Source organism: Limanda limanda, chromosome 4 (assembly GCF_963576545.1).
Source record: "Limanda limanda chromosome 4, fLimLim1.1, whole genome shotgun sequence".
Classification (NCBI taxonomy): domain Eukaryota; kingdom Metazoa; phylum Chordata; class Actinopteri; order Pleuronectiformes; family Pleuronectidae; genus Limanda; species Limanda limanda.
In genome coordinates, this window is record NC_083639.1 from 16,040,153 (window position 1) to 16,060,232 (window position 20,080).

The 20,080-nt window shown below is 45.4% G+C and overlaps 2 protein-coding genes across 2 annotated transcripts in view; one reads left to right on the forward strand and one right to left on the reverse strand.

Moving 5' to 3' along the window:
- slc25a26 (solute carrier family 25 member 26) overlaps nt 1–14,282 on the forward strand; it is a 53,370-nt gene extending 39,088 nt beyond the window's left edge. The window contains exons 8-10 of the mRNA XM_061070446.1: nt 3,268–3,332; nt 6,610–6,683; nt 14,173–14,282. Coding sequence (XP_060926429.1) covers nt 3,268–3,332; nt 6,610–6,683; nt 14,173–14,269 — 236 coding nt within the window. The 3' untranslated portion in view covers nt 14,270–14,282. The remainder of the gene's footprint in view (nt 1–3,267; nt 3,333–6,609; nt 6,684–14,172) is intronic.
- A 2,087-nt stretch (nt 14,283–16,369) lies between these two features.
- Nucleotides 16,370–20,080, reverse strand: part of lrig1 (leucine-rich repeats and immunoglobulin-like domains 1) — a 37,649-nt gene continuing 33,938 nt past the window's right edge. Inside the window, exons 16-18 of the mRNA XM_061070457.1 lie at nt 19,658–19,792; nt 19,171–19,449; nt 16,370–18,428 (exon numbers count right to left, since the gene is read on the reverse strand). Of these exons, the coding sequence (XP_060926440.1) occupies nt 18,235–18,428; nt 19,171–19,449; nt 19,658–19,792 (608 nt within the window). The 3' untranslated portion in view covers nt 16,370–18,234. The remainder of the gene's footprint in view (nt 18,429–19,170; nt 19,450–19,657; nt 19,793–20,080) is intronic.

Below are 20,080 nucleotides of genomic sequence, written 5' to 3' on the forward strand. Positions count from 1 at the left end.
GGTTGGATAGGTAAAATTGCCACAAGACAACGGGACAAGTTTTTCCAAAGTCATATTCTTGTACAATTCCACAAAGGTGCAGAGCTCAGCTGGTGAAATCCCATCCTCACCCTCTGCAGCAGGTCTGCAGAAGAAAAGACGAAAAAGGAAAAAAGGAGAACAACTCATTTCAGCCTTTATCTGAGACTCTTAGACTCAAAATGACAATCCTCAATACTGTAACTGCATCACTGATGAGATTATTTGAGTTCTCATGTCCGTCGGCCAAAGACGATCACACTATACCATGATTTTTATTCGTCGGTCTCAGTCCGGAAGAGCATCAGGGGAGAGAGGAGGGATGTGGAACGGGAACGGAGCCTGCAGCTGTGCGACCTCCTGAGTACTGGGGCTTGAAGTGGTTTAAGAGAGAGGACGAGAGGAAGGCCCAAAAAAAAAGAGGGAGAGAGGGGAAAGGGAGCAGACTAACAAAACAATGAATAGGGGAAAGTGTTTAAGGATTTTTTTTCTCTTATTTAAAGAGTTCCATCTGACGACCAACATCTCCAACAACATCTTAGACCTTTTGGATTTTTGAATGATTATTTTGTTATTGTTATTATTGACAATTTAGTGGCACTTATCCATTGAGAAAAATGAGAGTTGGTTATGAAATGCAACAAAGCTCCCGCGGTTGAATCAAATCTCAGATTCATGATTTATTCTCAGAAATCAATGACAATGTCAGAAGACCTCCTATCACACAATGTTAAAGAAAGTGAAAAAAATGCATGAATCTCCTGATCTTGATCCGTACAAAAATGTGATGGCTTCTTCCCTTAAGCTAACCACACATATCCTCCACATTTGGTGGTAATCTGCCTAGTAGTTTTTGCGTAATCTTACTAACAAACATTAATGCCATTATACTTCATTTAATGATTCACTGGTCTAAAAGCCACTAGATCTGTGTTATATATTTTATCGACTTGTGTATTTACATCTTCCAAAATGTTTCTAACGAGAAAACTATAAACCCAGAGAAATCCCCAATATTATTCAAGGTCATTCAACGTTTCATTTTGGTCACTTTTTAATTGCGTCATATCTGCTTTACCCGAAGCTTTTATAACTGTTATAACTTCTTGGGCAAGTATGACGTAGGAAAAAGCTGCTGCTTGTCAGTTAGCCAGTCAGCTGTTTCTGTCTGTGGTGCATTTGCGAAACACCGTGATGGATATTTGGCTTATCCAGTGTCAGTATAGGGGGAAGAGAGAATGATATGTATTCAGGTCCGTGCACCTCCAGTGTTTGCATAACAAATCTGTCACATCACCTATCTTTTCACACAGTCTTCACTTTAGCAAAGAGAAGGCAGAACCATGATCAAAACACATATATCAGAAGAAGAACTTTCCTGCACTGGATCAGCCTGTGGAGCTGTTATTAGACAGTTGTATCTTTCAGTCCATAACTCCTGCGACACTGCAGCGCACCAAACAGAGCAGGACAGGAAGATGGAGGCTCGGTGCTCTGGGTGTGTGGAGAGATTGAGAAATGGAGCTGATAGAGACGACACCCCGAGGAGCTGAGATGAGGCTCTGTGCCTCCCCACCAGGACTTAATCCACCCTGGGAAGAAGAGAGCACAGAGGAATCAGAATAGAAGAAGAGAAAAAGGAGATGTGCATGAGTAGGTGTCAGACTGAGGCGTGCAGAGAAAGAAAATGTAAAGGAGAAAATAAGTTTCCAGACGGAGCTTTGACCATTTGCAAGGCTCCTAGCTTGTTATCTTTATGGATATATATGCGTAGTATTTGAGTATTTAGACTTAAGCAGTCTGACGTCCTTTATATCCACTATAATGACAGAATTGTTAATTGTGATATAAAGGAAAATGATTAAGAAGTTGACATATACGAGAAGGTAAGACGTTGGGAGCCAAAAGCAGGAGAAGGGAGGTACAACATGGGGTTAGGGGTCCTATCTTGGTTATGGGGGAGTATTGGGGTGTGGGTTCAGGGTTAGGAGTCAAGTTCACCTCCCTCTGCCTTCCAAGAGGGATCCTCAAGTTTCAGCCACATCCCCTTTTTACTTTGCACTTCACACTCTCTCTTTGGCTCGTCCATAATCTGCCTGACACTGGAAATGCTCACACAGGCGCGTTTAATCACCGCAAACATCTCCACTAGTGCGCCGCGCTGACTTACGACGGACTTGACCCCGTTTGAACCGCCCGGAGAAGACTGCCCGAGACGGGGGGATTACATCACCGTCTCGTCTAACCTTCATCACATCACATGGCATTTCCAGCCCAATTTAGATCCTCCGATTCAGCGCCCCCACGTGTGAGATTTATCGGGATAATGTCTCCTTTTTATTGCTCTCCAAGAATATTACAGACCAGGCCGCTCTGCGAGGCCTGTTTCTTTTCTATTTCGGCTGAAGTTTGAGTTTCCTCCGCCTAAGTAGGAGGGGAAAAAATAAATAATTTAAACCCGCTCTTAAAATCAAGCAGCATTAACTAGTAAAACATAACAGTGTGTTACACCACACTGATCCTAATGTTTTCCTGTGTCCTCAACTCGCCTGCGTCACATTGCTCCTTGGTGGCCCATATGGATATGTTTACCCTGGAACAGTTGCTATGTTTGTGGCAGAGTGACACACACGCACACACAGTTTCTTACTGCGGCCCAGTGGGGACACCTCTGGAGCGCGCCGCCAGTCTCGCTTCCAACTTGGAGCGCTGGAGGGAAGTCGGGGTGTAACTGCTCCAATGAAACTCTTCTGAGGGAGTGGGCGTGTGTTTGTGTGCTCATTTGCGTCTGAACATTTCTAAATAAGCTTATGCAGGTGTGTGTGTGTCTGGTGTGTTTGTGTGCTCATTTGCGTCTGAACATTTCTAAATAAGCTTATGCAGGTGTGTGTGTGTGTGTGTTAATGTGCGTGCGTGTGCGTGCCCGTGCTTGTGTGTGTAATAGGAGGGAGTGTGTGTGGTTTGGATAAGGCGGTGAAGGAGAAGGGGGGGCGGTGGGAATAAAAGTGTGTCTGTCTGGTTTTTGTGGTCTAATAATGGGGATGGTTCTGGTTTGAAAATACCCTTTTTATGAACTCATTGGAGACTAGGGCCAAGAGCTCTGCTGTTTACTGCAGACTTAGAACATTACTGTAACTGTGGTTAGGTAATTGAACTCTTTTATTGGTTTATTTTTAGTATTCAAAGAGAGCTCGGAGAGGGTCTTTTCGTGTTTGCACTTTGTTAAACGTGTGTATTTGTCTTTTGCAGGGGCGATAGCGGCATTTGTTACCACTCCACTTGACGTGGCGAAGACCAGGATCATGCTTGCGAAGGTATACAAACACACACACACACACACACACACACACACACACACACACACACACACACACCCCCCCCCCCACTGGCAGCGACTTTTAAACACTGCTGTCAGGTGATGCCTCGCAGGCAGAGAGCAGAGCACACAGCACGGAGCAGGCCGATGTAGCACTGGGACAGTAGTGACACACACACACATTTATCATCTGATCTGGACCATGGACAGTGTTGGGAAGAAGTGTTTGTATTCATGGTTAGTGTTAGAGTCAGGACTTGCTGCTGCTCCAGAGGAATTTCCATCTCAAGGCTGCTTGTCACTGAGAGGTGAAGCAGAGGGCCACTGAGTCTCTCTCCTGTTTACTCATCTATGCTGTGTAAAGTCGTCGTTCGTGTCACACACACACACACACACACACACTCATCCAGCCTATGTGTGCTGTGTGGTGTCCCTCCTCTTCCTCCACATCTCCACCTCCTCTCTTACTTCTGGCTCACACTAACTGTAAGTCTGGCTTCCCTCACTACGTCCTGTGTGTGTGTGAGTGTGTTTGTGTGTAAAGGGTAGTGAGTTCAGAGTTACCCCAACCAGCCTCCCTCGACAAACACACACACACACACACACACACACACACACCAACTGTCCTTGGAGAAGACACAGTGTTCCTCCTCCTCCTCCTCACCTCCCTCCATCCTAACTAATGAGATACTGGAATTAACAAAACACTGTCTGGCTTGATCTCTTGCGAGAAGCCGTTGGCTGTAGGTGGACGAGCTCGGTACAAACGCTTCCTGTAAACATGATCTGAAATGCAGCTGCTGTAATTTACCACCAGCAAAGGACTCGGCCTGTGCTGCCTCCAAGCTGCTGGGTTATAACTTTATAAGGCCAAGTTTTTTGATTCACTAACGGCTCCACAGGTCCGCAGTAAAAATAAAGGCTTCATTTGATTCAGGGGGAATAAAACATCTGTATTAAAGAAAATAAAAAACAGATGAGAATGCTGCTGAACAGTTTAAACTTCCACTGTCTGAACAGAGGTGTCCTCTATCTAAACTGTTTTTCTTAGGATTTTTAATATGTTAACATTCAAAGTGTATAATTGCAATTTTACAGAAACAACTAGTGTCATTAGATATCAGCTTTAAAAACCTCTGTTTACCCTTATACGACTCCCCAATGACAGTTACAATTAATTAAGTTTTGTTTCTCAATTAATGATCCATATAAAAAGCAGTGGCATTATAGAATATCAGTGAAATAGTAAAAAATGCAGAATGTAATTTCATAAAGCTCAAGGTAACATGAGATCAGATGTTTTGTCTGATCAAGGATCCAAAACTCAAAGATATTTTACTGATAAATAAAGATATAGTTTACTGCCAATGATGACCAAGAAAAGTAGCAAATTGTTGAGAAGCTGGAACCATGGAGGTATTTGGCTTATTTGGTGGAAAATTACGATGTATGGATTATTAGATTGTGATTTCTGTCAATCTCCTAATGGATTAGCATAGGATAGGATTCACTTTATTGATACCCAGGACCAAAACAAAACATAAACAATACATTTACAGAAACGTTTTCTGCTTTCAGACCTGCATTGAACTTTGGATATTGTCCTGACTTAATCTGCAGGGGCAGAAAGTTAGAACACCGATTTTCTGAGTGAGAGGCTCCGGACTCTCTGGGGAGTTTCACCTGCAAACCCCTTTATTAAAATCGCCATGTAAGCCAGTCACACAAAGTAAGATCTAGTTCCAATACAACAACAAGATAGTCAGTGATGCCAAATACATTCTACTAGATCGAAAACATAATGCAAATATGCTGAAAAAGATAAAAATGTAAAATGTGTGTTGTAGAAGTTATGAGGCAACATAAGACTTAAAAGAAGAATATGACCAAACCTGACCTAAGCTGGTTAAAGCCTGTAAAGTCACATTTAATTAAAAAATTATGTCAGACATTTCAGACTTGGGTTTTGTCCCACAGCAGCAGAGGATGACAAGTCCAGGCAGAGAGAGCAGGGCTGGCGTTGATGGGTATGGATGGTTTAGATTGGATGGCGCGGAGGACTTGTGGGTGTTGGAGCTTGTCACATTAGTTTCCTTCCCACAGCAGCCTAGGAGAGGGTTCTTTCTTCTCTGCAGCGGGCGGAATGAAAGAGCCGTGTTGTACAGTAGTTGCAGTCTGGCGCGGACCAGGCTCATCAGGGCCGGCGTCCAGGGCACAGCTGGACGTGTGAAGCCCCCCCCAGCGCAGGCCTCCTGCCACACCGCCACCACCCTGCCGGCAGCAGCAGGATCAGGCCTGGCACCCCACGCTGCCACTGCACACCTCCTACGCTGCTACTGTACAACACTGCTCTTCTGCTCAGGCTGCTGTAATTGTCATATTCACCATCATCTACACATAGTCAGGGTGGCTCGATGAACCCCTTCATGTCACTGCATGAAACAGTAGAGATGCTATAAAGCTCAGTAAGAAGCCTCTTTTCAAATCTGTCATCATGATTTTTAGGACTTCATGACCTCAACGTGAGCCAATGAAATATGAATATGTTTTTGTGTGTCAGCGTAAGCTACACAGGGACCGTGTGTGTGTCTGCCTGTGTGTTTTGGACACCCTGCTCCTCCATTCCTTCCTTCCACCATTCCGCAGCGGTAAAGGAAAAGAAAACTTGTTAGACGAGAAGAGGGGAGACTCACTTCTCAGCCACCTGTCTCCAACAGAAACACACAGAATAGGGGTATTTTTTCTCTCCAGGTCACATGAGAAAAGGTTGTGAATCTTCATCTTGTTCCTGCAGATCTGGGAGTCACAATGCATAGCGGACATTTTTCCGGCCCGGATTGGCGTGTGCACCTACACTCGTACTCCTTCCACCCTCCTCTTATCAATCCTTATTTCGGTATGCCCTCCATTGCCCCCTTGCATTTCCCCCCCTCTCTTCCCTGCTGCCACCACCCACTCTCTCTTGACCCCGGCTGGGCCTTCTCCTGCAGCTCTGCCACTCCGCAGTGATGGATTAAAAACTCTCCGGCCAGCTAAGCCTTATTGTGTAAATACAAGTGCCAGACGGACGGGTGTGGAGGAAGACAGGGAGAACTTGTTAAGTGTGTTTTTTTGGGTGGGCAAATGGCTGGGTGTGTTTCCAAGCTGTTGCGTGATGTAGGTGTCACCTGCGCTGACACAGCTGTCCGTGCGGAGAAGCAGGAAGCGAAGGAGACAATCCATCCATCATCACACCTCTGTTTGCTCTCTCTCCCCCTCTCTCTCTCCCTCTCTAGGCTGGGTCGACCACAGCGAGAGGCAACATCCCGACGGTGCTCTACGACGTGTGGAAGAGCCGAGGCCTCACAGGGTGAGCGTGTGGGCCTCTTCATTTTGGGGAAAGGTTTAAATGACCCGTTGTGATTGTTTAAAACCAAATGGCCTCTCTACACGAAACACTTTCCTCCCAGCACATTAAGAAACCTCTTATTTTACATGATTTGATTTAAGTCGGCCCGATCCCGCATTTAATCAAGTTTGGTGTTAGAGCGCTCCTCTCGGGAGGGTGAATTTACAGCTGTGGCTTAAAAAAATGAGACGTGTAAAAGCTTTGGCTGCCGTCTCGCTGCACCATCCTATTGATTAAGGTTCTACCGGGGCCAAGGGGAAGGGTTGATTTGAGTGTTTTGATGCGTTTATGATGCACAGCAGACAATAGGGCCGCTCTAATGGGGCCACAGAGGGCTGCCAGCACTAAAACAAATCCTCAGCCACAGTGAATGATTGGCCCGCTTGTGTACAAGCTGCTGTCATTTAGTGAGGATGCACCTCGGATTAATGCTCGGGGGGGGAGCAGGCCAAACACCAGTGGGACGTCGCCCCCCCCCCCCCCCCCCCCCCCCCCCCTCCTCTGTTCCTAACCACTGTATCAGTGTTTGTTTGTGTAGCTGCAGAGCGGGAATCTAATCAGAGAGAAATTACGTTTCTGTATTGTGTTTTAATAAAAGTCCAGAAGGATCTGGTCAGTCTCTTCATTAACAGGCTGAACCTCATTTCGATATAAAATCACGTTTAAGACACAATCTCAGAGAGGTGAGAGCCGGCGAGCCCGGGCTACAAATCCCTCTCTCCTCTCCTCTCACTGCAACAGCAACTGAGTGGTCATGTTCAGGAGAACCCTTTGATGCCAGTTGCCACCTGTGCACCACACGTTTGATGGGTTTGTTCTCTCCCTCTTTCTTTTCTCCTTTTTCTCCACTAACTAACTCCTCCTGGTGTCTCTATTATAACGCAGAGTCCCGACAGTACGTGCCCAAAGTTCTGCAGCACGATGAGCTCCTGTTAATCTGTCTCTCCCCAGATAATGATGGAGGAGAGAGGGCAAAGGGAAAGAGGAGAGAATGAAATGCATAGACAATGGAGAGTGTGTTGAAAGTGAAAGGGGGAAGGAGGGAGGGGGAGCTGTTGTTCCGCAGGGCCAAAGGCCTGGTGGTTGCGCTGGTGCATGCCTGATACAAATTGCTGGAGCTTTAAAGCTGTAATTATGGTAATAGGCCCAATTGCAGTGTAGTGAAGCTCTAAAGTGCTTCCATGTGTGTGCCATGCCCCAGAGACCCCGGGGGAGCACCGAGCGGTGCAGCCTCCCCCCAGTAACCTGCAGAACAACCACACTGCACCAGGAGTCATGTCAAAACAGAGACCAGAGGCTGGGTCTGCTCTGGGCCGCCTGTTAACCATAATGGTAGAACAGTAAACATGTGAGCCGCATACGCACACAACACAAGCAGCGTCTGGCAGCTCGTGGTAATTGTTCTTTTACGGCTGCGGCAATCTTTGTTTTACAGCTGAGGAAATGAAGCTGAGGAAAGTGAACACTTTTCACCTTCTTAACACTGGATGTATTAAGACTGTATAACTGGTTCTGTGCAGTGATGACACTGTGATGACAACTGTCTCATTAACTGGAACAAAGTGTAATGTACCTGTGCAGATCCTTGTGGTTAGTGAGTCCTCCTCAAACACTCAAACAATATACTGTGTCTTTTTATTGTTTTATGTGCAGAGCTTTTTATAAACAGTCTATGGTGCAGTCAAGTTCGAAAACTCTGTGTTTATCCTCCCTGGTTTATCTGCAGTGTAGATATTATCCTCAAAGTTTCTCATAAAATGAAAAAAAGTTTGATTTACTGAACTGCCGTTATTTTTGTCAAACAGTTCATGTCGGCTATTTCAGAGGTCGACACAATCCTTAGACCCAAGTTGACCCTGATCTTCAGCTTGATGTGCAGTAACTAAACAAATGTGCTTTTACTTTAAAGACAAATTGGTAATGAGTAGGTGATTGACCTACTCAACCAGTGAATGTCTCTTCCAGTCCCATATGGTAAAATATGAATAATGAAGTTATTAAAATAATCTGACAGGCCAGATAATTAATAACTTCATTATTAATAACTTCCGCAAGCCTAGAGGACATAGAAGACAGACTATATTCATGCTGTTGGCCGATGAGATAAATGGATCTCGATATATACCTTACACACACAGATAAACTGTTGAGGAGTTAGGAGATAGATAACCCAGATTTTAAACTAAAGATGGAAATTAACTCCTAATGTTTTATTTGAAGCAGCTGTTCAAATGAAGCAGGAACTACTTCAAACTCTAAAGATGTATCCATCCTCCGAAACAACTTCTGTTTTAACAGAAACTAAAAGCAGGTTTACAAAATCATAAAATACAGGTAAGAAATAAGGCCTGTGTTGTTTTATCAGGAACACCCAAAGATATTTCTTTACATCTGGCAAAGACAGTCACTTAGGATGATCTGATGAGTATTTAATCAAAGGTGAAAGATCAAAGTCACTGTCACCTCACTAGAACCTTTTCTGCCTTGTGAACATGTTATCTTAAGGATGCATCAGGACAATCCTTTTAAATTTGGCACAAATGTTCACTTAGACTCACCGTTTAAATTATATGATTTGGATGGCGAAAGGTCAAGGTAACAGGGGCCTTTCTAAGTTTTTGAGTTTGACCTCTGGAACGTATCTCAAGTCTGCCTTTATATATTCAAATTGTGATCAGTTGTCACTTGGACTCAAAGGTGAGGATGATCTAATAAGAGTCTGGAAACTAAAAGAGTTTTTCAGTTTAGTAGCAGACATTATTCAGAGAATGGGGAATGGACAGTAGTGAAACAGAATATTATGATGAATATTATGAACTTCCTTCATTGTGGGTGGTGTTTGGAATCAAATTTTTTTTTAGTTAGAGTGCTCTAACATCTGTGTTTTTAACCTGACTTTTGTTATTATCATTCACCTTATTCTCCATGAAATTCAAGTAAAGCCGCCCCCCCCCCCCCACTGCAGGAATGTTTAAAACATCAAACTGTCTCCGTTTTGATTAAAAGCCACACAGGTTAGAACTGGTCTGCTTCTCTTAAACGTACCCAATGAAAGAGACGTAGAACTAATAAAGGTAGTTTATTGTTACCTCAGCATTGTTCCGAGACACGAGCCAGGAATTTGTTCTCGCTTCAAGATTTAAAGATTTCAATCCCTCTCTCCTTCCAGAGCACAAACATCTCTGTAAAGTGAAGCCATGACAGTTTTCTTTGAGCTCATCACTGATCTTCCATGTGCTGCTGTCCAGCCCGGGAACTATATTTAGTCTCATTCCTCAGTGGAGTTGATTGGTGGACAACGGGGAGGGGGTGACGGCTCTCAGTGGCCGGCCAGTCTGTGATGTCAGAGTGAGTCAGGAAGCCGGGGGGGGGGGGGGATATCGGAGCTGGCTCTGCTGAGTCCACAGGTGCGTCTGATCCCGCACAGGAAACGTAACGCCGCTCCAGAGCTGAGACAAAACAAGAGGTTAAAATTAGTTCATTTCTCACTGTGCTGGCGATCACATGAGGAGAAGGGGGGGGGGGGTCGGGACGTGTTGTGTCTACTGTAACGTCCTCTAGCTCCTCCAGCTGCCCAGTGGACACATTCTCCTCTCCTCACTTTTTTTATTTGGATGAGTTTTGGATCATGTTTAATGTTGCTGTGCGAGTAATGCTAAGTGGAGCAGGCCCGCAGCTCGGGTTTCAGCAGATGGCGATTGCAGTGTGGAGATGGAAAGAGCTTTCGACAACAACCTCTGACTCATGTCTCCACGTTTATTTGGAGCTTTCACACCTGCCCATTCTCTCACACGCACACACACTCATCTCAAACGTCCCTGCTCGTCTTTTAAAACCACCTGATCTGGGTCAGGACCCTCTGTGGAGTGGAGTCATGTTAATGGTCGGGATGTGCTGGAGATCGCTGACGTACAGGCAGTAAATTCATTTGTGACCCAAACCTTAACTTTCCAGTGAAGGAGCTGCACATGTGCGCGGCCAGAACCATTAGTAATGTAGGTCAGTATGAAGAAGAAGCAGAGACACCATGTGCTCCGAGATTATTGAAGGAAAAATTCCCTCTATGTGGGGAAAAAAAAGGCGTGCACATGTTGGCCTAAAGGCTGCTAACGTTTGCACAATTTTGACCATGTGCACCATCTTGTTTTAGCCAAATCTTGCATGAAACTCCAAGCAGCACCAGAAGCGACAAGTGTTCTTGTGGGTTAGAAGAAGTTAGAGTGCTCCATGATACACGTAACACCCTCCACTTCGCTGTCAGCTACAACTCAGTCCTTGCCGCACTTCTCAGAGAACTACATGTTTTGATGTTTTTCTAAATTGACCATATGTGATTGTGAGTGTGAATGGTTGTGATACATTGGTGACCTGCTCAGGTTGAACCCCTTCTTTCTCACAATGCCAGCTGGGATTAGTTCCAGTGCCCCTTCGACCCTCAATAGGAAACACGGTGTAGATAATGATCGAATACATTTCAGACAATTTAGAAACTAATATGAATCTGAAGAGAGAATCACAATGTCTCCCGAGGTGTAGAAAGGCAGACTTCCAACAGTAAAACTTTCCTCAGCCTCAGACACCAACCATATTCTTTGTCTTATAAGGAAACAAGAGAAAAAGCTGGATCAACTCATCATACACACAAAAATATTCATCCAAACTCAGGGTTTTGGGTTCAAAACGGCTCCAGATGTCAAGTTTGCGAAATACGAATAAGAACCCAGATTGTGAGAAAGTCTGGTCGACAAAAAAACAAAACTAGAACAGATGAATCCTTCTTCCATAGCTCCACAGGAAACTACAAAACTTATTCTAACTTTTTACCAAATTTAAAGTCAAATGTGGCACAGGAGGAAAAGTCTGGGATCTCATGTCATTGGAATATATTGTTTCGGGACCATGAATGTTTCTAGATTCACTGAATATTGTATGTTTGGGACAAATAAATGTATCCTTATCTTAATATGTGAAAGGTGTGACCTGCTGGTGGCGCTAGAGGAAGAGCAGTGGTCACCACAGTCAGTAGGATTCATCATCTAACTCTCCTGACAGTGGATTCAAGTTTGTAGTGGTTGAGATATTTCAGTCTGGACCAGCATGGTGGACCAGTATGATATTTACAGTGTTGTCCTGTAAAATATTCAAATGGACAGAAAGTAATAACACACAAGCCCACACAGATGATGGAGGCAGACAGACCTCCTCTGTGTGGAGACGGCTTCACATACTTTCTCCTCACAGAGGCACACACATCCAGAAACACACAATCCTCTTCATCGTCACATCTGGCTTGGATGAGTCCAGACCATGTGAGCGTGGGGGTGTCTTGGCAGACAGGAGGTGTTGGTAGGCAAGTACACGGCGAGAGTGAGAGAGAGGGATAGAGAGAAATGGAAAATAAAGGGAGAGAGAGAGAGAGAGAGGTGAAATGGCAGACGTACAGACTGGACAAAGCGCACGTGTCGGAGGAGGATGAGCCAGCAAGAACAGGAGACGGAGGAGAAATCCCCGAACAACTGAGCCAGCTGAGGGGGCCGCTGCTGGACGGAGGAGAGGAATGGATGGATGGACAGTGGAGGTACATGTGTGGATGTCATCTGGACATCCGTCATGCTCCAAGAGAGGGGGGGGTAGAGAGAGAGAGAGAGGGGAGGGGGCTCCAGGGAGGCCCAGCAGTAGGGGCTTGAAGCTTAATCCCAAAACCAGCTGTTTGCAGCAGGGAGGGTGGGGGAGGTGGTGGGAGTGGGGGGTGATCCTGGGAGATGGGTGCTCTCTCGTGTCCCATCACATCCTCTGACCCGGCTTCTTGTCTTGTCCTCGCACTCGTCATGAGGTGGTTCCACCGAAGAGGCCTCATGTGGGAGCTGCTCTCATGGTCCCACAGTGAATCACTCACAGATTCTGTCGATCAGCCGAGTGACACCTGATACAGTCGGTCCACAGCGCTCCTGCACAGACTGAAAGCTGCAGCAGACAAACGTTAGGAAAATGTCCAAGAAATACGAAAAAAATTCTACTTTGAAGTTTGGGTGTGTGTTGTGAAAAATGAAATGCTCTGAATGTAACTGATACAGAGCGATCACTTCGCTGGGGAAGGGAGATTCAGGTTTATTCCATTTCTTTCATGTCAAGTCGTCTGTGGACGTATTTGTTTTCTCTTGGTGCGAAGTAAGGACGACGCTGAGTCATGTTTGATTGGAATAAGCACTCATCCCTGCACTGAGCTTTCCTGCTTGTTTTCACACCACCAGAGAAAATAAACTTGGTTAATGTCCTCGGCTTTAGACTGTTGATGTTGAGGGTCTTTTGCTACTTTTCTCAATCATGGACTTTGACAGCGATACCCAGCATCAGTGTTGCCTGATATCGGTTTTAAAACTATGAGAATCTGCTCTGTTATTTTATGCAAACGGTTCTGAAGTCAATAAAAACATAAAATCACTCTCAAGTGGGTGTTTTTTTCCACTATTTCTGGGGGAATTGTTCTTTTATTTTAGCTGTGGCTCGTTGACAGAGTGGAGTGAGAGGGCAAATGACAGCAAAGGTCTCAATGACTCTGTATTTCCACCTTGACTCTGTCGTGAACAAATGCCAGCCTTAAAGAAATGAATTCAGACAGCCAGGGTCTGTGATGTCACAAATCTAAGTAACCACTCCTGTCAAACTGTGGGTGGAGCTCAATAGCTGGAAAAGGCTCCTCAGCTGTAGGTGGCGCTGTGAGGGTGGAGACACCATATCAACATATTAATAGATCCCAGTCATGAAATGAGGAGGTAAATTTAACTTACTTTAAGGCAATGCAGTGCCATTTTTTCATTTCCACCCACTTGAATATAATTATTTTTTTGTGTTTCCTTGTACATCTCCATTTCATAATACTCACCTGAGTTGGAGAGGGAGAAATCTTTCAAAAGTGTCTTCATGATTTGCTCAAGGGGAAAAGTTAGTGTATAGAAAACGCAAAAGACTTAGTGCAAAGGAAACCAATATGGAGAATTGATCATGATGATCAAGAATGTTGTCTTTTAAAATCAGTTTTGTGTATGAATGATGAGGAGATGGTGAGAAACTAAAATGAATACATGACACAAAAGAAATTACATGATCATGTGTTTCAGTTTTCCTCTGTCTGAGCTTTGAGTGGAGCTCTGTTCATTTCTCTTGTTGCACCATCTTCCTTTGGAACAATATCGATGGCACCTGACTGGAAAAAACAGCAGCACAAACAGTTTTTCTCAACAAACAAACTTATTATATTCACATAACAGTAGTGGAAGGAAACGCACATAAATTACAAACATTTAGATGGAAATGTTTATTAAGAGCATGTAAAACACCTTGATGTGATAAAGCATAAATGATTCTCCTTTATCGAAATGCTTGGTCATTCAATCTAACTCTGATTCCAACACAAATCAAATGCTCTCCTCTTCTCCTTCTTCTTCTTCAGTCTGTTTGCCGGCACCATACCGAGGATGGCCTTCATCAGCGTGGGCGGGTTCATCTTCCTGGGAGCCTATGAGAAGGTCCGTCGCACTTTGCTCTGACCGTCAGTCCCGAGTTCCGGTGAAAGCATCGCCGGAAGTAGCACCATCGTCTCCTGGAGGGCCCCCCCACCCCCCCCCACCCCACTCCACCCCACTGTACCTCCACGACGCCGGGCCCCCCCCTCCACCTGAAAAGCATGGAACACCCGGTGCTCGGGGCAAGAGTCGTCCGCGAGCGCGATGGCGTTACCCAGCATTCCTGCTCCTCAGCGCCCTGCAGATGGAGTTGACAGCTTCCGTCCTTCTTGTTGAACAGCAGCAGTGGTTCGGTGAAACGAGGCCACACCCCCAGCACTGAGGGATCTCTGCTGTTTAATGACTGTGTGAAGGAATGAGTTATGTTTTTAAAGATCTGATGATTCCTCTAGTGGGCGGCTCGCTGTACTTTCTACGTTGTTTCAAGATTATTTTAGTGTTTTATCCATATTTTGTCTTCTCCATGAAGTCAAACCTCCTGTTAAATACACACCTGGGAGAGACTGGGATGTCTCACCATGCATTCCCACTGGAGCAGGACTGAGCTCATCCATCTGCAGCAGCTCTCAGTTTATACTGAAGATGCCTCCAACAATAGACCATTTTGTTCAATTAACAAGGCTCTGGTTTTATTAGGAGTCTCAGGTATCCGCCGCCGGCCTGTGTGTTACAGTCTGAGATATATTTATCTTATTTATTGAGAAATATTATCAGGTGACTGGAAAGAATTATCTACTCGTGTGTTTTTATGATTTTATAGCTAATTTCTATCAAATAAATGGTGACTGATTCTTCATATGAAAAAAAACATATTTCCATACTGCTCCTGTGGTGTCATCCAAGTGTCCCTACGCCCCGACATTCAAATTCAACCAGAAATGGCGTCATTACTGTTTTAGCCTAAATGTCCTTGTCCTGTGATCCACGTGTGAATGAAAGGTTGGCTCTGAAAAACTGCTGCTATGAGGCAGAGGAAAAGTTATATTTGAGTCAATTACACAGGTATTTCATATAGATTATTAGTCAGATTTTGATCCAGGTTTGGCAGATTTAATAAAATATAAAAACTATTCACTCACTGTAATTTGTGTCATTTTTAGGTCAGATTGACTCTTTCCAGGGAACAGCTCATAAGAGCAGGTAAATCATAAAGTATCCTTTCAGTCAAATGAGGAAAAACATACTATCCCACTTTCACATGATGGTGTGGAGCCGCAGAGAGAACATGTATGTGTGTGTCCAGACAGTATCTGTGGTTGTGGAAATGTGAGTTAAACGACCATTTAAGTATCAGTAGCTACGATGATAAAACAAACTACAGATGTAATTACAGCTGACTTTAACCAGGAAATGATACGTTTCTGTTAATGTGTCATTGAGCCGTGAATGAGTGGGTTTCTCAGGGATTCATTTAACGTTAAGGTGCTGATGTGAAAAAATACCAGAGGACCATTGAAGATAGGTTTCCCCATGATGAAGAAAGTCCTCCTGTGTGTCGGATTGAAGGAGAGCGCTCTAACTGACATGTGCAGGAACATTCAGCCTCAGTCAGTGAGTTTCCAGTGAATGGAATCAGTGTCGGCCTTCAGCAGTCGGCACGGAAACCAACTGAAGACCTGCTAAATCCTGCTGGGGGCCGAGGGAGACTGATGGCCGCACAGGTGGGAGTGTTTGTCATGCTGCCTGTCACTGGGCCCGTGGACAACAATGGTCGGCGTGTGATTGGTGGAGGCCACAGCCGGGGGGGGGGCATGTCAATCACGTGGTGACGAATATCCATCTGGAATGCACATTCTGGCCACTCGCTGACCCTCGGAGTCCACGGCCAATGTTTTAGACGGAGCACAGCAAGACAAAATACGCCTGCTGTCCCTGGAGCTTCAGGGAGCCTCCTGGTCCGAACATTAGTGTGTGTGTGTGTGTAGCTACTTGGCTGCTTTGAAGATCAAGGTCTTGTGTCTTCGCTCCTTTCGAATTAATGGCTTCTCCATATTCACTGTGACATGTGTTCAGCGCTAAATGCTAACTCAGCTGTTTGGGATACAGTCAGCGTCATGAAACCCCTCCTCCCAGCAGTCACACACACACAGACATGCACACACACAAAAGAGAAAACACTTGTGATAATAGCAAAATGTGATTTTTTTATTAGACTCTTCAATGCCATGTTAGACTTCACCGTTTCAGCTTCGACGCCATTACAACGGTTTCAGACAAGTTTTGTTTCAAATAAATTACTCAAACTGCACAACCATCGGTCCGTCTCGTCCCTTTCACCTGCTGCGACCGGGGATTGATTTTTCCCCACCAGGGCTCTCTTGATTGGTCGTCCCGGTGAAAAACAAAAAATCAAAATCAAAATCGCCCATGAAAGGTGTTGTCAGGTGTAACCAGAGGAACGTGTCCTCTAGTTCACCTTGATAAGGCCACTGCTAAGAGAATACAATTCAGACAAGGGCACACCGAGGGAAACAGGATGCAGATCCTCTTACTGGTGTAGGACCCTCTGTGTGTCGGGGGGGTTGTGTAAGTTTGTGGGTTCAGGTTTGGTTTGAGCACATTTCACAAGATTCTCCACCGTTCACAGCATCAAGCCGCACCTTTAATTCACCTGGGGCACAAAGCGTGATTCACCTGTAGCCTCACTGACACAGAGGAGGAATACAAGCGATGTGCTTCTGGATGCATGAAGGTGGATCAGGAGCAACATTACAGCAGTAACACAACGACACAATACATCACTCTCCCTGATTCGCCATCTTTTTTTTCCATTTAGCTTCAGAGTTTGGCCAATGACACGTCAGTGCTCCGAGGCCCGTAGCTCTCCTGACAGGTGTCCTGCGTCCACACACAGATCATTACTGGCTTTATTAAAGACACAGCTCCACGTTACAGCTGCCAGCTGATGTTCGGCCACGTTTGGTTACAAACTTGTGCCAAAGTGACTTTTCCCGGAAAAATAAAAATAAAGAACCTGACTTGGAGCAAGAGAAGAATCTTTTCCCCGCAGAGAGCTCATAGCAGCTTAGCAGTAACATGATGTGAAACAGGTGGAAGAGCCTTGACGTTTCAGAGTGGACCTGTCGAACTTGAACGTGTCACATGTGGAACAGCTGTTTTCCTATTGGCAGATGTCGTGAATCCGCTTGTTTATGAAGTGAGAATAAAAAGTGCTTTTCACCACCCGCTCCACAAAGCATCGCACCATGAACCGTCTAACGTACCAAAACAAAATTGACAATCAAAACTCCTCCTTCATACAATAACGCCTGTGAACTGTGTTTTTTTTCCGTAAGGCCGTGATTGGCAGCATTTGTCACAAAAAGAAACATTCAAGTGCAATCAAGTGTTTTGTTTTCTATATCGAGAGTGAACCAGTATCTCTCACAAACAGTCTGTTGATATATGTTATGACAGGTTGACTTTTCTTTGATCATGCAATAAGGCACCGCAGCTGGATGTTGGTAAAAGCTGAAAAAGGCTGTTTTTGTCTTTTCTTTTGTTTTTTGAAGAAAAATAAAAATACCATCACTCCTTTCTTTGTCATGCACATAAATTCAAATACTCTTTTTGTAAAAGCTATATAATATATAATATAAGAAAACTCTTATGTACAGTCCAATGTCCAAAGGTATATTTCTCTTTTTTCCCCTGCACATACGTACACTGTACAAGATTCCCTACATTTACATGCTTCAAATGCAAGTCACATTTTTTTGGAGCTAGAATTTTTATAAGTCACCTCCCAGGGGAAGGTTATAACTATGTACAGCTGATACGCTCAGATGGGACGCCACCCACACAAGCTCCGCCTTCAAACTCCGGATGCCGTATTTGATTCCCCCCCCCCCCGGCGCTTTGTGTCAGTCTTTATCCAGGAGGCGCAGGATCAATCGCCTCGATATGAGGTAGCAGTTTATTTCCCAGTGCAAAAAAAAAAATAAAAAATAAAGACCATCTCCTGCGAGTTCGTGTTTGGGTTTCGGACGCTAGTCGCTGGCTCTCCTCAGGGGGGCGCTCTCACTCTGAGACGCTCTGAGGGCGTGTCCGTTGGGCAGCAGAGTCTGTCGGAGCTCAGGCTCACAGTCTGTGTCGGAGCGGCCGTTGCTCGTCAGCTTCACCGGTTTGTGGAAGGCCTCCTCCTGCGATGGCGAGCACGCCGGCGTCTGTCCCGCTCGGCTCCCTGATGAACACAGAGGGGGGGGGGGGGGATGGAATTAGAAACAGGCAGAGTCAATGACGTGTGTGAGGATGAATGTGCGATGTTCAGCTTTAGGATACAGGGGCTGTGGAATGTGTGTATAGGGCTGCGTGGACCTGTGGAGGTGAGAGTTGGTATTCGGAGGCCAACTCCTCTGGTGATACTCCTCAAAAAAGGAAGCAGATCCCAGAACAGGCCCCGACGTGCAGCAGAGAGAGAGAGAACTCAGTGCTGCTTCTCAGTGTTCTCACAGAGATATCCCGAGGGGCTCTGGGAACGCAACTATGATACACTGTCAAATGGGAGGAGCCAATCTATCAACAATCACGGACTCAAGAATTTGTCTTAATAAAGATTTCTAAACTGCTGACACTTCCTCATGGTATCACCTGATACGAGTGATATCCCTAGAAGAACTGGGGCTGTAGAAGTCTACTGGATTCACCATCACCTCCACCAAGAACTATATTTTCACCCTTGTCTGTTAGTTTGAAGGATGGGACACAGGCTAAGAAAGAACTGTATACATTTTGGTGATGATCCGGATCAGGAGGCGTTTTTCACATTGGCATTTTAACCAGGGAATAATCAGGCATGTTCAGAGGACTAATATCTTTGCGTGGTGCAGCTGGATTGAATGGCAGTGGCCACTTGAGCTCTGGGAGAGGTGTGTGCTCCACTGATTGTGATTCTAGTTCTGCTGGTTGATCTCTGTTCGTCTCACCTTTTTTATTGTGATGGTTCCCTTGTAACGTGTTGTGGTTTTCTCGAAACGTGGACTCCTGACTGGTCCGGATCCCGTTGGGCGTCCCGTTGCAGAGGGGCGTCGACCCCGTGTCATGATGCTCCGCTGGGTAGAAGTGGGAGTAAGGGGGGGGGACAGGGTGCTGCTGGTACTCCAGGCCTCCAGCGGGGCCGAAGCCGTGCGGCAGGTAATCGGGATCTTTGGAGTAGCAGTTGCTGTTCTCCATACAATCTGTGCACACGACTGCACCGTCGAAACCTGCAGCCAGGGAGGGGGGGGGGGGGGTAAGAGGGGGGGGAATTAGTGATTCACAGGTAAATAATAAACAACCGTGTGTCAACACAGTGGTTTTGGGCGACTGCTGTAATTATTTCTGATGCCGAGCAGGCCTTCACGGACAGCAAAGCCTTTTATCGTTATGCAACACGCCAGCTCTGCTCATGGGAAGTGGGAGAAACTCGTCTACCTGCGGTGTCTCCGATGTGTCCGTTGGGCTGAGGTCCACCGCTGGCCTCCACTCGGATACACACATCCTGCCGCTCGGACAGAGTGCCCTGAGAGGAGAGGTAGCTGGGCACGTCCGGAGGAACGTTGGTCTCATCTGGGAAAGAGACGAGAAGATCCCAACATGAGACAACAGAAGCAGGGCTGTGGACACTGAGATCAGAGCTGCAGGATTCATCGTGGGTTTTATTATTCATTGAACTACTTTGATTCTCCTACATAATCTGTGCAGTCATTAGCATTTAGCAAGCAAAGGCTCACTGACTCACTTCTCAAATATATGTATTTTACAGTTGTTTTTTTTGTGGTTTCTGTGAGAAGACTTATAATTTGTGACTATTTTCTGACATTTTAGGAACCGAAAGCAGAAACCTATTTGTAGTTC